Source organism: Bombina bombina, chromosome 7, assembly GCF_027579735.1.
Source record: "Bombina bombina isolate aBomBom1 chromosome 7, aBomBom1.pri, whole genome shotgun sequence".
In the NCBI taxonomy this organism is placed as follows: domain Eukaryota; kingdom Metazoa; phylum Chordata; class Amphibia; order Anura; family Bombinatoridae; genus Bombina; species Bombina bombina.
Window position 1 is genome coordinate 511,191,005 of NC_069505.1, and position 16,114 is coordinate 511,207,118.

Genomic DNA, 16,114 nt, shown 5'->3' on the forward strand with positions numbered 1-16,114 from the left:
GTAACCAGAATTTGGATCTCTGGTTAGTTTTCTGAGTGCTAATTGCTACTGCGAGCTGTAGCAATAACCAGCCACTTGTAATGGCTGGTTAATTATCACGCTCCCGCAAATGGGCCATTTAGCACTCCACTTGTAATCAAGCCCATGGTGAAGTAAGGCACATACAAACCTCACATTTTCTAAATAAGGTATGGTTAATTATCCTCTATGAAAATTTTTATTTTGTATTTAAAGCATAGAATACATTTATTTAGTGCAAGTATTATCTGATAACACTTCTAAGAAGAAGCTCAATTTATTAAGGATCAGTAGGGAAAATTCATTTCCGCTGCTACCCTATCTTATGCCGGGACATATATTCAAGGCCCATATACAGAGATGGCAGAAGCTCTGTTTATTCCAAGAAAATTGTTTCTGACAAGAGGTCACAATTTAAGGTTGGAGGAAAGGAGATTTAATCTCCTGCAACGGAAATTTTTTTTCACTGTAAGAGCAATAAAATTGTGGAACTCATTACCAAAGGAGGTAGTGAATGCCAATAACCTAGATACATTTAAAAATAGTCTGGATACATTTCTGTATATAAACAAAATTCATGGATATATGATTGCTAGTATTACATGGGTCACCTTTTAGTGGGGTTATTTAAACTTAACTGGAGCTTTTTGTAAGTATTTTAGATTTGTATAGGTTGAACTTGATGGACTTCAGTCTTTTTTCAACCTTATCTACTATGTTACTATGTTATAATTGTTCTAAATTGCATGTCAATAGGCTATGGTGTGAACTATTCTGACCTTTTAATCGAATGGACAGTAGCTTGGTTTAAGATCCAGATATTGGTGGTATAACCGTAATAAACAAGAATAAGTGTATCGGATTTTAACTATTAGATTTATATCACTTGTTACATTAGAATTATCCTACTTGCCATAATTGATTTGTATTTAAACATTGTTAAATTAATTAAAATTATGGTGGAGATAAAAGTCTGAGATTAAATTCCCTTATGTCTCAAAAGTAAATCAATAAAAAAAAATGCATAGGAAATAAGCACATCTAGGCAAGTATCCCGCTTGCTTTTCCCCAGTAAAACTCCATATACATTGTTACCAATGCACAAGAGGATTCTGGGTAAGATATGCAAATTAGATTGGCAAAATCTCAGATTTTTTGCTTCAAAGTGGTCCCTTAATTGGGTAATTGCAACAAATACAGAAATCACTGCTAGACAGCCTGTTTCATTCTTATTAGAACTCTTCAGTAGCAGATAGATTTCTGATTGCTGCTAAGGTAAAGCTCATTTCAAGGTTAAATCAAAATTTATTACAATTATGGTGGAGATAAAAGCCTGAGATTAAAATACAAATTTTTTTTTTGTAGTGACTTTTCTGATATCATTAGCTGTGTAAGCATCCTCGCTTAACAGATTTAAATAACTACTTTAACCTAACAATTAGACGGAATTGTTTTTTCTGTGAGGTGTATGATATCCTGAGCCTAGGCGCACTATTATACTTTTTATACGCTTTTCAAATAATGCCCATATATGTATTTAACATTATTTTCTCTATGCAGGTGTAAAGATTATTGGAGTTGGGGAATCAAACAATAGGGCTATTTTTGGAAGTTGTCCTGGTAAACCAGGTGAACCAGGACAGAGGGGATATCCAGGAATTCCAGGTAATATATTTATTTTGCATCTGAACATATCATAACAGGCACATTTATTTTATGCTTATTAATAATTATTATTAATATTTTTTTAATATTTTATATTAAGTAAATGCATAACGCGCCTTAAGATAATTCTTCATGTGCACTAACCTGACACCACGTTAGACTTAAAGTGCGACACCTGAAGCACATATTTCACATTATAGATATTTCTATAACTATATATATATATAAATATATATAGTATCTCACAAAAGTGAGTACACCCCTCACATATTTGTAAATATTTTATTATATCTTTTCATCTGACAACACTGAAGAAATGACACTTTGCTACAATGTAAAGTAGTGAGTGTACAGCCTGTATAACTGTGTAAATTTGCTGTCCCCTCAAAATAACTCAACACACAGCCATTAATGTCTAAATCAATGGCAACAAAAGTGAGTACACCCCTAAGTGGAAATGTCCAAATTCGGTCCAATTAGCCATTTTTCCTCCCCGGTGTCATGTGACTGGTTAGGGTTACAAGGTCTCAGGTGTGAATGGGGAGCAAGTGTGTTAAATTTGTTGTTATCGCTCTCACACTCTCTCATACTGGTCACTGGAAGTTCATCATGGCACCTCATGGCAAAGAACTCTCTGAGGATCTGAAAAAAAGAATTGTTACTCTACATAAAGATGGCCTAGGCTATAATAAGATTGCCAAGACCCTGAAACTGAGCTGCAGCACGGTGGGTAAGACCATATAGCGGTTTCACAGGACAGGTTCCACTCAGAACAGGCCTCGCCATGGTCGACCAAAGAAGTTAAGTGCACGTGCTCAGCGTCATATCCAGAGGTTGTCTTTGGGAAATAGACGTATTAGTGCTGCCAGCATTGCTGTAGAGGTTGAAGGGGTGGGGGGGGACAATACGCTCAGACAATACGCCGCACACTGCCTTAAATTGGTCTGCATGGTTGTCGTCCCAGAAGAAAGTCTCTTCTAAAGATGATGCACAAGAAAGCCTGCAAACAATTTGCTGAAGACAAGCAGACTATAGACATGGATTACTGGAACCATATCCTGTAGTCCGATGAGACAAAGATAAACTTATTTGGTTCAGATGGTGTCAAGCGTGTGTGGCGGCAACCAGGTGAGGAGTACAAAGACAAGTGTGTCTTGCCCACAGTTAAGCATGGTGGTGGGAGTGTCATGGTCTGGGCCTGCATGAGTGCTGGGGAGCTACAGTTCATTGAGGGAACCATGAATGCCAACATGTACTGTGACATACTGAAGCAGAGCATGATCCCCTCCCTTCGGAGCAGTATTCCAACATGATAACGACCCCAAACACACCTCCAAGACGACCACTGCCTTGCTAAAGAAGCTGAGGGTAAAGGTAATGGACTGGCGAAGCATGTCTTCAGACCTAAACCCTAATGAGCATCTGTGGGGCATCCTCAAACGGAAGATGGGGGAGCGCAAGGTCTCTAACATCCACCAGCTCTGTGATGTCATCATGGAGGAGTGGAAGAGGACTTCAGTGGCAACCTGTGAAGCTCTGGTGAACTCCATGCCCAAGAGGGTTAAGGCAGTGGTGGCCACACAAAATATTGACACTTTGGGCCCAATTTGGACATTTCCACTTAGGGGTGTACTCACTTTTGTTGCCAACCGTTTAGACATTTATGGCTCTGTGTTGAGTTATTTTGAGGGGACAGCAAATTTACACTGTTATACAAGCTGTACACTCACTACTTTACATTGTAGCAAAGTGTAATTTCTTCAGTATTGTCACATGAAAAGATATAAAAAAATATTTACAGGGGGGCGTATCAAAGTAGCGGTTCCTGGAGCTCTGGTGGAATAAGCAGTAATCCGCCAATTACAGTCTTAAATTTACAGCATTTATCAACTTTACGATTCATATCGTATTCACAGTACCTTGCTCTTGAAAACTATACCAAAATTTCTGTGCCGGTGATTCCAGAGCCAGAATCAGACAACTGAGGCCTGTAGCGGCGGCAGCTTTACAGGCAGCGTTCCCCCCAGGACCTTCGGCGTACTTAGCCACTGCTGGCGGCAATAACAAAAAGCACACCATAACATTGGGTCTCAACAAGTTATCACCTCTTTACAAACTTTGCAACAACCACTCGCCTTAAGATTTGCACAGCTATCAGTAATGGCGATGATAACCGCAAACACGTGAAGCGACAACATCTTAGACAGGCTGGATCACCATTTTGCCAAGATAGAGGCTTCATTCCAATCTCTAAATGATAGAACTCCATCAGAACAAGAGCTCCTCATATTTATGGACAATATCAAACCTGCAAAGGTAAAGGCTGCACCCACACAGCACTATGTGGAAGACACAGCGAGTCTGTCCTCACAACCCGGCGTGATGAAATGCTCTAGTAAACCGACACCATCACTGGCAATAACACCAAACACCTCGACTCTGACAACTCCTAACAGCTTACTAACCAACATAAAATATAACACTTGGGAATATACTCAAGAACGGAAAGACATTAGAACCCCTGGATCGCATTTGGTGATAAGCCCTTACAAGATATGGAAGCCGATAGAAAAGATATACAGTTCCCTAAAGATGGCAATTCTGCACATCCACATCTGGCTCCTTTTAATTTAAAAAGGGACATGACGAAACATAAGATACCATCTACTAGCTATGCAGTCCGTGATGTTCATTTCTGGCACTAACTTCTGAAACAACCTGAACAACACGACTCTCGCATCAGAGCCGTGGTTCATCTGCATTCAATTACCGGACTGAAACGCAATCACAAGGAGGATACAGCCCTTTACAGCTCCCTCATGGACAATTACCTGTACTCAGATCTCACACAAAAGCATATGAGGGGTATGATAAAAACCGGAGAGGGATAAGGTCTGAACTCCATTTTCTTAACCTAATCAGTAACAAGTACATATAGCGTACTTGACTATGTTAAGGCTTCTTTTTAAATCTTATAAAATATATAGAGAAGTGTTTAGAGAAGTGTTTAACTAATATAGAGAAGTGTTTAACTAATATAGAGAAGTGTTTAACTAATATTGCAGCTGACCTGTGTGGAAACATACCCCGAGAGTATCTGGATACTATCAAATTTACCTTGCTACTTTATATTATAAAACCCAGCTATAACTGATGTTAATTAATAAGGACGAAAATTGCATCTGGATCTATCTGCCTAGACATACCACGCACATCATTTCCTACTTAAATTAATTGATTCTGAAGTTTGCAGCACTGTAATGTATGAATGTATTTTATTGTATTTTTATATTTCGGAGGAGTGCCTAATAGGGTGTGTGGGGGGTCCTTGAGAGCTGCCTTATAATACAGCGGTTGTTGGGATGATGGGGCTGTGGCTCTGATGTGCAGATTTGGGTTATGTTGTGGGTTCCTTCCTGGGTCTAACGGCCGGGGCCTGGGGTGGGACTCAAGCAAAAATCTTGTATGAGAGGTAAAGCGTACATCAGGCAGTAGCAAAAACGTTAAGTTCTGCTACCTTATACCAGCACTAAAATGTGGGAAAAAATCCATTAATGCACAAATTTAAAGTGGCAAATAATGCTCAAATCAGATAGAATAAGTAATTGAAGTATCACATGACATAACCTAGAGGCAAATAAATACAGAGACCCTTTCTCAAATCCATATTTAGAGATAGAACTCTTCTTTACAGCTACAAATTTATTATCTATATGGTTATGGAAGGCTAATATTTCAGGTGTGTCCAGCTCAGACGCATGCAGCATTTTAACTAAGTTAATCCTGTTACCTTTACGTTACCTGTTTAAAGATGCATTTTTTCTTTTCTATGTGTTTATATTTTTATAGTGTTTTTTAATATAGACCCCTAGAAACAATTTACATCAACTATTATGGTCCACAAGCAGGGCCGGATTTTCCATTAGGCACAGTAGGCATGTGCCTACAGGCACATTGCAGCAGGGGGCGCCACTAGTGTCAGTGTATTTTTTTTTATTATTTAAAAAAAAAACAAAAAAAACTTTTTTTTTTTAATAATTTTTGATGTGTTTCATTGGATTCGTACAGACAGTCTGTCCACTGTCTCAGACCAGGAGGAGTAGCACTGCAGTCTAGACTGTGTAGTACAAACCAGTAGTTAGTATACAGCTAGGTAGGCAGCACTGCAGCAGGCTCGCTCGCTTTGACTGATGACTCACTGACTGGGCGGCTGCTCAGTGCTGCTTAGCAACTTTAGCAAATAGCAAGCAGAAGTTGAACTAACAGACCAGTCAGCAAGTAGTAAGATAGAAGAGTCGTCGTCGTCACTCGTCCTAGGCTGTCCCTCCCACCCTTACTCGGCTCCGCCTCCATTCCAGTCACTCAGTCTTGACTCCCGTCTAAGACTCCAGTCAGTTAGTGTCAGACAGTGCCGCCCATAGTCGGCGCTGCGCACCCCATCACCATTGAGATTGTGGGTTGTTTGGGGCGGGGGGGCGGAGCGGCTGGGCAGCGTCATGCCCACATCACGTGATGCCGGCTGCCACCCTCTGCCTTAGAGTAGCGGGAAATGAAACGAGTCACGAGTGAAGTGACCTGATGGTCTGGAGTGCTCATTGCTGCGCGGCCTGCCCCTGAGTCGCCTCACCTGTCTCCAGCCAGCCTGAGTGAGTAGTGACTAACCAACTGCGCTGTCTAACTCTGACTCTTTTGTAGCTTAGTGAGTTCTTAGTAGTTGAAGTTCAGATAGTCAGTAGTAACTAACAGAAAAAGTTTTCTGACAGTCTCACTGTGAGACGCAGCAAACACTTAGTACTACAGCACAGAAAATAATCAATCATCATGTTGTTAGTTGTTCCTTCCAGACCTGAGACCAGACCCTAATTTTTTTATTTAATTACCCAGTATGTGTGTAAGTATGTGTGAATATATGTGTTTAAGTGTGTGTGAATATATGTGTGTACGTATGTGTGTGTGTGTGTGAATATATGTGTGTAAGTATGTGTGTAAGTGTGTGTGAATATATATGTGTAAGTGTGTGAATATATGTGTGTGTGAATATATATGTGTAAGTGTGTGAATATATGTGTGTAAGTGTGTGAATATATGTGTGTAAGTATGTGTGTAAGTGTGTGAATATATGTGTGTAAGTATGTGTGTAAGTGTGTGAATATATGTGTGTAAGTGTGTGAATATATGTGTGTAAGTGTGTGTGAATATATATGTGTAAGTGTGTGAATATGTGTGTGTGAATATATATGTGTAAGTGTGTGAATATATGTGTGTAAGTATGTGTGTAAGTGTGTGAATATATGTGTGTAAGTGTGTGAATATATGTGTGTAAGTATGTGTGAATATGTGTGAATATATGTGTGTAAGTATGTGTGAATATATGTGTATGAATATATGTGTGTACGTATGTGTGAATATATGTGTGCAAGTGTGTGTGAATATATGTGTGTAAGTATGTGTGAATATATGTGTAAGAATGTGTGAATATATGTGTGTAAGCATGTGTGAATATATGTGTGCAAGTGTGTGTGAATATATGTGTGTAAGTATGTGTGAATATATGTGTAAGAATGTGTGAATATATGTGTGTAAGCATGTGTGAATATATGTGTGTAAGTGTGTGTGAATATATATGTGTAAGTGTGTGAATATATGTGTGTAAGTATGTGTGAATATATGTGTAAGAATGTGTGAATATATGTGTGTAAGCATGTGTGAATATATGTGTGCAAGTGTGTGTGAATATGTGTGTAAGTATGTGTGAATATATGTGTAAGAATGTGTGAATATATGTGTGTAAGCATGTGTGAATATATGTGTGTAAGTGTGTGTGAATATATGTGTAAGTATGTGTGAATATATGTGTAAGAATGTGTGAATATATGTGTGTAAGCATGTGTGAATATATGTGTGCAAGTGTGTGTGAATATATGTGTGTAAGTATGTGTGAATATATGTGTAAGAATGTGTGAATATATGTGTGTAAGCATGTGTGAATATATGTGTGTAAGTATGTGTGAATATATGTGTAAGAATGTGTGAATATATGTGTGTAAGTGTGTGTGAATATATATGTGTAAGTGTGTGAATATATGTGTGTAAGTATGTGTAAGTATGTGTGACTATATGTGTGTATGTATGTGTGTATGTGTGAATATATGTGTTTAAGTATGTGTGTAAGTATGTGTGAATATATGTGTGTAAGTATGTGTGAATATATGTGTGTAAGTATGTGTGAATATATATATATATATACATATATTCACACATAATGTACATTATATTGTCTTTTTGCTTTCATCACACACAGGATAAGGAGCACTTCTGCTAATACTTGGGATAGATCAGTAATGTGTGTGTATGTGTGTATATATATATATATATATATATATATATATATATATATATATATATATATAAAATGTAGAGAAAATAACTCATTGTGTAAACCATTTACAAATCTAGACAAGTCAGAAGACTTGCTTTTCACACAGAAACTCTCTGATTACACTGTTTACAATGCAGCAAAGGATTCTGGGTGAGATATGCAAATGAGGTTCACAATGACTCACTTTTTTACATTTTGGATTTAGTGGAGGATTTTAAACTCTCTTTTCACCTCCCCATATTTTACATTGCTGTTATATATATATATATATATATATATATATATATATATATAATCACACACACACACACACACGGAGGTGGGAGGACACTGCTACAAAAAATAATAATAAAAGAAATTAAAAAAAATGTAAAAAATTATATATATATAAAGTCCTCAGTTTTTAACTTTTTTTTGTGAGATGTAAATCCGACCCTGTTCACAAGAGGCCTGTATTGCATCATCAGGGGAAATAAACATAAAAATGAGGAATAATTCCAATCGTGTAATCTAAACTAGGCATGATGTAAATGTATAGAAAATGTATAGCTTTCATGTTGTCTTGTAAATATTACCAATCCTCAATAAAAAATAAATAAATATTTACAAAAATGTGAGGGGTGTACTCACTTTTGTGAGATACCGTATATATAGTTATATAAATAGTTATAGAAATATATATTTAAAAATACAAAGAACATTTTCCCCAATGTGAAGAATATTGGAATGTGAAATATTAACAACTCCTGTTGGGTATAGCGCTGTGGGTTTAGTATGGTGTTGGGTTAGAGCACAAGCGATAAGGGTTAAGTTTTTTAAAGTACTTAAGTTAACGCGCATTGAGTTTCGCTTGCAAGCAAAAGATTTACTTTCAACTTGTAATACGCACGCCAACCCATGCATGCAAATCTTTACTTCTGCCGGTGTTAAGGTTCGAGCGAAAACCCTCAATAGCGCACCACTTATAATTTAGCACTTTATGGGAACTTCAGTTTTGAGTTTAATGTACCTTTCAATTTAGTTCTAATATGTTTCCCAGGGGGTAGGGTTAAGATCTACTGTATCAGAGAAATTGACGCTTTATTCTGCTTTATAAATTTTGAACTGCCCAATTATTATTCACATGGGAAATCGATTTTTTTTCCATAGGACTCAAAGGGAATAAAGGAATAAAAGGAGAAAAGGGTAAGAATTTAATTTGGAATGATTATAATTGACCTTGCTGCTTTGTGTGTTGTAGTATAAACACCTTTCAGTTTATTTTTAATCAACGGTCATGCCCTGTACTTCGACTGTTGTTTTCAATATCAGGGGTTAAATAGCAAGGCTCGAGATTGAGCTATTAGCGAATACCTTCTAGAAGTAGGCATGTAGTAATAGCACGTTTCACCACTTCAGACTTTTTGATTCAGCATGATAAATACAGTGAGTTTTCGGCTCTTTCCCACACTCGCAGAAGGATTTTTGGATCAGAACTAGGCTATTTCTCCTATGAGACCAAAAAGTTCTCTGCAAACTCAATCCATTTTGAAGCTACTTTTCAACAACTTTTCGAGTCCAGTTTTAATTTTTTTAGGGGCGGACTGACCAGCCAGGCAAATGTGACCTGGACCGAGCATGTTGGGGGGCCAACAAATGGCATCTCCATGGCTCCTGGTGTGCTGCTTAAAGTGATGGTAAACTCTCCCCTTTGGATAAACAGATCAGGAATGTTAATTTTATTTTAGATTGAGTTTAATTCAACAGTTGTAATGAAGATGTGTTATAACTTACTTTATTATTTAGATATGAAAATCAAATATCCCACACTTGGCCCCCCACTTCAAAGTCAGTTTTTCTGTGAGCTAACGGTTTGAACTGTTCTCCAATCAGCCCTCTAGTTACAACAAAAGTGCCATAAGGGGGAGAGTGCTGATTGGACAACAATTCAAACCTTAAGCTCACAGGAAAAATGTACTTTTGCCATGGGCGGTAGAGCCTGGGATATTCTATATTAAAAAGTAAGTTATAGCGCAACTTCATTATATCTTTTTTGGAATGAGACTGCTTGTAAAGTACATAGTGGGGCCTATTTATTAAAGGTCTTGCGGACCTGATCCGACAGTACGGATCAGGTCCGCAAGACCTCGCTGAATGCGGAGAGCAATACGCTCTCCGCATTTAACATTGCACCAGCAGCTCACAAGAGCTGCTGGTGCAACGCCGCCCCCTGCTGACTCGCGGCCAATCAGCCACCAGCAGGGAGGTGTCGATCAACCCGATCGTACTGGGTTGATTTCCGGCGATTCCTGTCTGCCTCATCAGAGCAGGCGGACAGGGTTATGGAGCAGCGATCTTTAGACCACTGCTTCATAACTGGTGTTTCTGGCGAGTCTGAAGACTCGCCAGAAACACGGGCCCGCAAGCTCCGTTCGGAGCTTGATAAATGGGCACCAGTGTCTCTAATTTTGGAACTTTAGTGCAGTTTAATCTGCGGTCACATTCTATACTTACTATGCTCATTTACATTTTACAAGTATTACGTTTACCTATATGATCCTAAGTTGGTTTATATATTGTTAACTGGTATATGTTCAATTTGGTTTTTGTGTCAGCACAGATACAGACCTCTGTTGATATTTCTTACCGTATTTAGTAATATGTACTGTACATTACGATGTCTCACTATATGTATATATTTTGTGTTGTAATATGTCTTCACATCATTTAATGCTGTAAGAGCGTAATTGGGTGAACACCGTTTTACATTTTGAAAGTTAATTAAACTGATATATAAGTCTATCTTGTGTGCTGTTTTTGTTTCCTCCTTTTTAGGACATTATTATATTTCCTATTACTTTCTTTTTTGTATATATGTATATGTTAAATTAAGGGAAGCACCAACAGGCATAAAACAGCAGTATTATCTACTCTCTCTTTTTCTGTATTTATCAACTGCGTTATTATTGATGAATTAAACCCCATCTAAAATTTCGCTAACATTCAGGATCTGGTTTTATAAAGGGGGGGGGGGTTACCATCACTTTAAGCTGAGGCTGACAGCTACCCTATCAGTAACTAAGCAGTTAAGTTTGGATTTAGTGGGGGCCTTGTGCCTGGATGTTGGGTTTGTTGCTCAGGGGGCCCTAGAATGGACATTTCAGCTATCTTTACAACTATTTCACAGCAGTTTGAAAACTGTCTAATATCTTGCACATGTGTAAATCACCGTGAAATGGCCACAGGAAACATTCTAGTGGTCTATTAACATACATGATATCGATTCATTAAAGCTCCATTCATCCCTGTTGGAGAGACTGCATACAGACTGTATACAGTGCACACATATACATATGTATATGTGTCAAGTACTGACTGATCGGAACAGCCAATAGAATGCGAGCTCAATCTGATTGGCTGATTGGAACAGCCAATCCGATTGAACTTCAATCTGATTGGCTGATTGAATCAGCCAATCAGATTTTTCCTACCTTAATTCCGATTGGCTGATAGAATCCTATCAGCCAATCGGAATTCGAGGGACGCCATCTTGGATGATGTCACTTAAAGGAATATTCATTCGGCGAGTAGGCGTCGGTGGAAGAAGATGGCTCCGCGTCGGCTGCTTTGAAGATGGCTCCGCTCCTCTCCGGATGAAGATTGAAGATGCCGCCTGGATGAAGACTTCTATCAGATGGAAGACCTCTTCAGCGCCCCTTGGATGAAGACTTCTATCGGATGGAAGACATCTTCAGTGCCCCTTGGATGATGACTTCGGCCCAGCTGGGTGAACACGACTCAAGGTAGGGAGATCTTCAGGGGGGTAGTGTTAGGTTTATTTAAGGGGGGGTTTGGGTGGGTTAGAGTAGGGTATGTGGGTGGTGGGTTTTAATGTTGAGGGGGGGTTGTATTTTTTTTTACAGGCAAAAGAGCTCATTACTTTGGGGCATGCCCCGCAAAAAGCCCTTTTAAGGGCTGGTAAAAGAGCTGGTTACTTTGTAATGTAGTATAGGGTAGGGACTTTTATTATTTTTTTTTATTATTATTTTATTAGGGGGCTTAGATTAGGTGTAATTAGTTTAAAATTCTTGTAATCTTTTTTATTTTCTGTAATTTAGTGTTTGTTTGTTTTTGTACTTTAGTTAGTTTATTTAATTGTATTTAATTGTAGCTACTTGTAGTTAATTAATTTAATTTATTTATTGATAGTATAGTGTTAGGTTTAATTGTAACTTAGGTTAGGATTTATTTTACAGGTAAATTTGACTATTGTACCTAGTTAAAATAAATACAAAGTTGCCTGTAAAATAAATATAAATCCTGAGATAGCTACAATGTAATTATTAATTATATTGAAGCTATCTTATGATTTATTTTACAGGTAAGTATTTAGTTTTAAATAGGAATAATTTATTTAATGATAGTGTAGTGTTAGGTATAATTGTAACTTAGGTTAGTTTTTATTTTACAGGTAAATTTGACTTTATTTTATCTAGGTAGCTATTAAATAGTTAATAACTATTTAATAGCTATTGTACCTAGTTAAAATAAATTTAAATTTGCCTGTAAAATAAAAATAAATCCTAAAATAGCTACAATATAATTATATATATATATATATATTATAATTATAAGTATTTAGTTTTAAATAGGAATAACTAATTTAATAAGAGTAATATTTGTTTAGATATTTAATTAATATTTAAGTTAGGGGGGTGTTAGGGTTAGTGTTAGACATAGGTTTAGGGGTTAATAACTTTATTATAGGTGGCGGCAGTGTAGGGGGAGCAGGATAGGGGTTAATAGGTATTATGTAGGTGGCGGCGGGGTGCGGGAGCGGTGGTTTAGGGGTTAATAAGTTTATTAGAGTGGCGGTGGGCTCCGGGAGCGGCGGTTTAGGGGGTAATACATTTATATAGTTGCGGCGGTGTAGGGGGGGCAGATTAGGGGTGTTTAGACTCGGGGTACATGTTAGGGTGTTAGGTGTAGATAGCTCCCATAGGAATCAATGGGATGTCAGGCAGCAGCGAACATGAGCTTTCGCTATGGTCAGACTCCCATTGATTCCTATGGGATCCGCCGCCTCCAGGGTGGCGGATTGAAAACCAGGTATGCTGGGCCGGAAAAGTGCCGAGCGTACCTGGTAGTCATTTGATAACTTCCAAAAGTAGTCAGATTGTGCTGAACTTGCGTTCGGAACATCTGGAGTGACGTAAGAATCGATCTGTGTCAGACAGAGTCCGGCGGATTGAAGCTTATGTCACAAAATTCTTCTTTTGACGGTGTGTAGGGCTTGATAACTTAGGCGCATCAGCCTCGCCACAAATACGCTGCGGAATTCCAGCGTATTTGAGGTTGACGTCTTGATAACTAGAGGCCATAGGGTTAAATCTCTTATTACAATGTTCTCAAACAATTCCCAAGTTGAAACATAAATCAGATGTATAATAATTGGGGAGCAAACCTAAAAACACCCTCTTTTTCCTCGGGAAAAGCTGAGGCCACTTTAGGACCCCAATGGATTCGATTTACTAATCAGAGGATTTTTAGGTAGCACAGGCCACTTTTAGGCCTGCACTTAGCATTCTCCTTCATATGTCTGCCAGGACCATGGGTAGGTCCAGAAATCTAATACTAAAATTGAAGGAGGACATAAAAATAAACATGACAAAGACTCATAACATTTAGTACAATAGTAGCTAACACAGTGTCCTAAGAACAAAACTGCAAGAACTACTTCTCAGACAAGTCTGAGGGATAATATGTTTAGAATTATAACTGCTAACATTGTTATAGCTGACACAAGTTCAGAAAATATAGGGGCTGCGATGTCAGAGAATTCGAAAGCTCATATGATATAAATAACCACTAGGATTACAGGACCCTGAGGTCGCCTGAGGACAGTTAAATGGATATATCAACCTACTGGGCAATTTCCATAAAAACTGCAGCATCTACCTGTTGTAAACTAAGCTTAGGACTGTAATTTTTGGTAAGCTCGAATAAAGATGGAGCGATACATTGTTTTCCTTGCATTATAAGAGTTAGGGGATAAATTCGCAAAAGTTGGCAATGAAGTGAATATCTCACCTAAGAGCAACTATATATGCAAAGTTTATAATTCAAATTTATCAGCACTTCTATTCGGTTTCATTAAGGCTTCGCCTTATCATCTATACCAACCAAGTCTGCTAACAGGATCTTACTCTCTGAAGTACATAGAAGTCACATATGCCAACCACAACTGACACCTATGAATCCTAAACACAATCCCAGTGATTCTAACATTTACAATAGACATACATGTGAGTTAACAGCCATACCAAAATTATAGAAATAAAGACCTGCAGACAGTAGGACATAAGCATAGTCATGATGGATCTTTCATTGTTAAGGTCCGGAGAGCCATTTTTACATTTATAGAAGGACAAACTATGACAGAGGCTCTACGAACTGGGCAGAGACTACATAACATAACAAAGAGAGTGTGGAGGATAAACTATTTATCCCTTACCATACAGTTGAGAGGGGGGGGGATATAAAACTGGTTATGGAGTCCCCTTCATCGAACAGATTATTCAACCTAACATATGTTGTATATGTTCTCCTCATCAAAATAATATACAGTATCCAGAGGGGGCTGCAGTAATGTTAAGGGAACAATCGTATTACAAAATATATGTGGCAGGAAGTGCCAAACATCTGTATGGTATAGTTGCTATGGGTTACCTTCAGTAAGTGAGGACTCTAAAGATGCTAAGATTAGTATCTGTATATTTATATAATATAAGTGACTGGAACAACTTCACTAACAATTATATATTGGGCCTAAACAGCAGTGACCCTACTCACAGTACTCAAATGCCACCTTAAAAAGCCACTAAAGCTTATAATATATAGACATCTCTCTCCCGACCATTAGTTCCATACATGAGCTCCCTAATAAAGTCTCAGACAACATTGCCATCATGAAGCAGGAGGGAAAAAAAAAAAGAACAGAGAGTCACTGGATAGACTGCACAAGGATGAAGCATTATGCTAGAATAGCTGTGCACAGCCGCGTGGAGGGCAAAGAGAGTCAACCCACTCCTGTTTTCTGGTAAGTAGAATTTTGTTTAAAGGTAGCCCCACAATTATCTCTGTGTCCCTGGGGAGCCTGCACGCACATTTGTACAGCGGAGCAGATACACTGTAAAGCACCAGGGCAGTGTAAAACATGGGACCGCCTGCTAAGATGATTAACCTCTGGAGTTGCAACTTCTTGATCAGACATAATCACGGGCCCATCTCCCACCTTCTTAGGAACCTCTTCCTCAGTGGCCCCCACAGTCGTTTCTTTTTGCAGGCACTCACGGTTCACATTTTGCTCTCGAGGATCGGCCGCATCTCCTCGATCAAAGAAATATGGTAAGTGCTAGGCTTACCATAATTTTTAGAGGTGAAACTGGGACCACCTGGTGCGGTGCTAGTGGGGGTGTGGTCAGGAGCGTGGTCAAGGGGGCGTGGCAATTACCGGTCCTTTTAAAGTAGTAGCTTTTATGTGTATAATGTTTTGTGGATACTCTACTCTTCCTCAGTCAAACAAGTGAATCACACAGTTTAAATAGACCATAACACCACCCCCTAGTGAAAAAGGCACCATTACTTTGTGATGGCAAATAAATCATTAATCTAAATCTCAGATTCTAAATAATGCCAAACATCAAGCATAATTATCACTTTCATAATTATCAATTTCACAATTTAATATCTACAGTGTAATATGTGTTTTATGTTTCTAATTAAGCAACAGAGCCAAATACTGATAAGGCATTAATACAACATTGAATGAAAGTAAAAAAGAAACACGTACCTGCTAAAGCTGTTTAAGAGGCTACTCTATACCATAATGCAGGAAGATTACAGCCAAAATGCAATCCTGCATGAACTAAAGCAAGATCCAGGCCAAAAATCCTGCCTGTCTGTACTTCCTAGTCATACCCATATGATTCCCCTAAAGGTGTATCACCGGCAATGTCACCAGGGGTCGGGGGGGGGTATTAAATTATTAGAAAAATAAACCAAGTAGTACTA

The 16,114-nt window shown here is 38.3% G+C and overlaps 1 protein-coding gene across 1 annotated transcript in view; it reads left to right on the forward strand.

Annotated features, from left to right (window-relative positions):
* The window catches only part of LOC128636042 (ficolin-1-B), a 220,878-nt gene that overhangs the window by 34,593 nt on the left and 170,171 nt on the right, over positions 1–16,114 (forward strand). The window contains exons 2-3 of the mRNA XM_053689116.1: positions 1,579–1,683; positions 9,212–9,247. Coding sequence (XP_053545091.1) covers positions 1,579–1,683; positions 9,212–9,247 — 141 coding nt within the window. The remainder of the gene's footprint in view (positions 1–1,578; positions 1,684–9,211; positions 9,248–16,114) is intronic.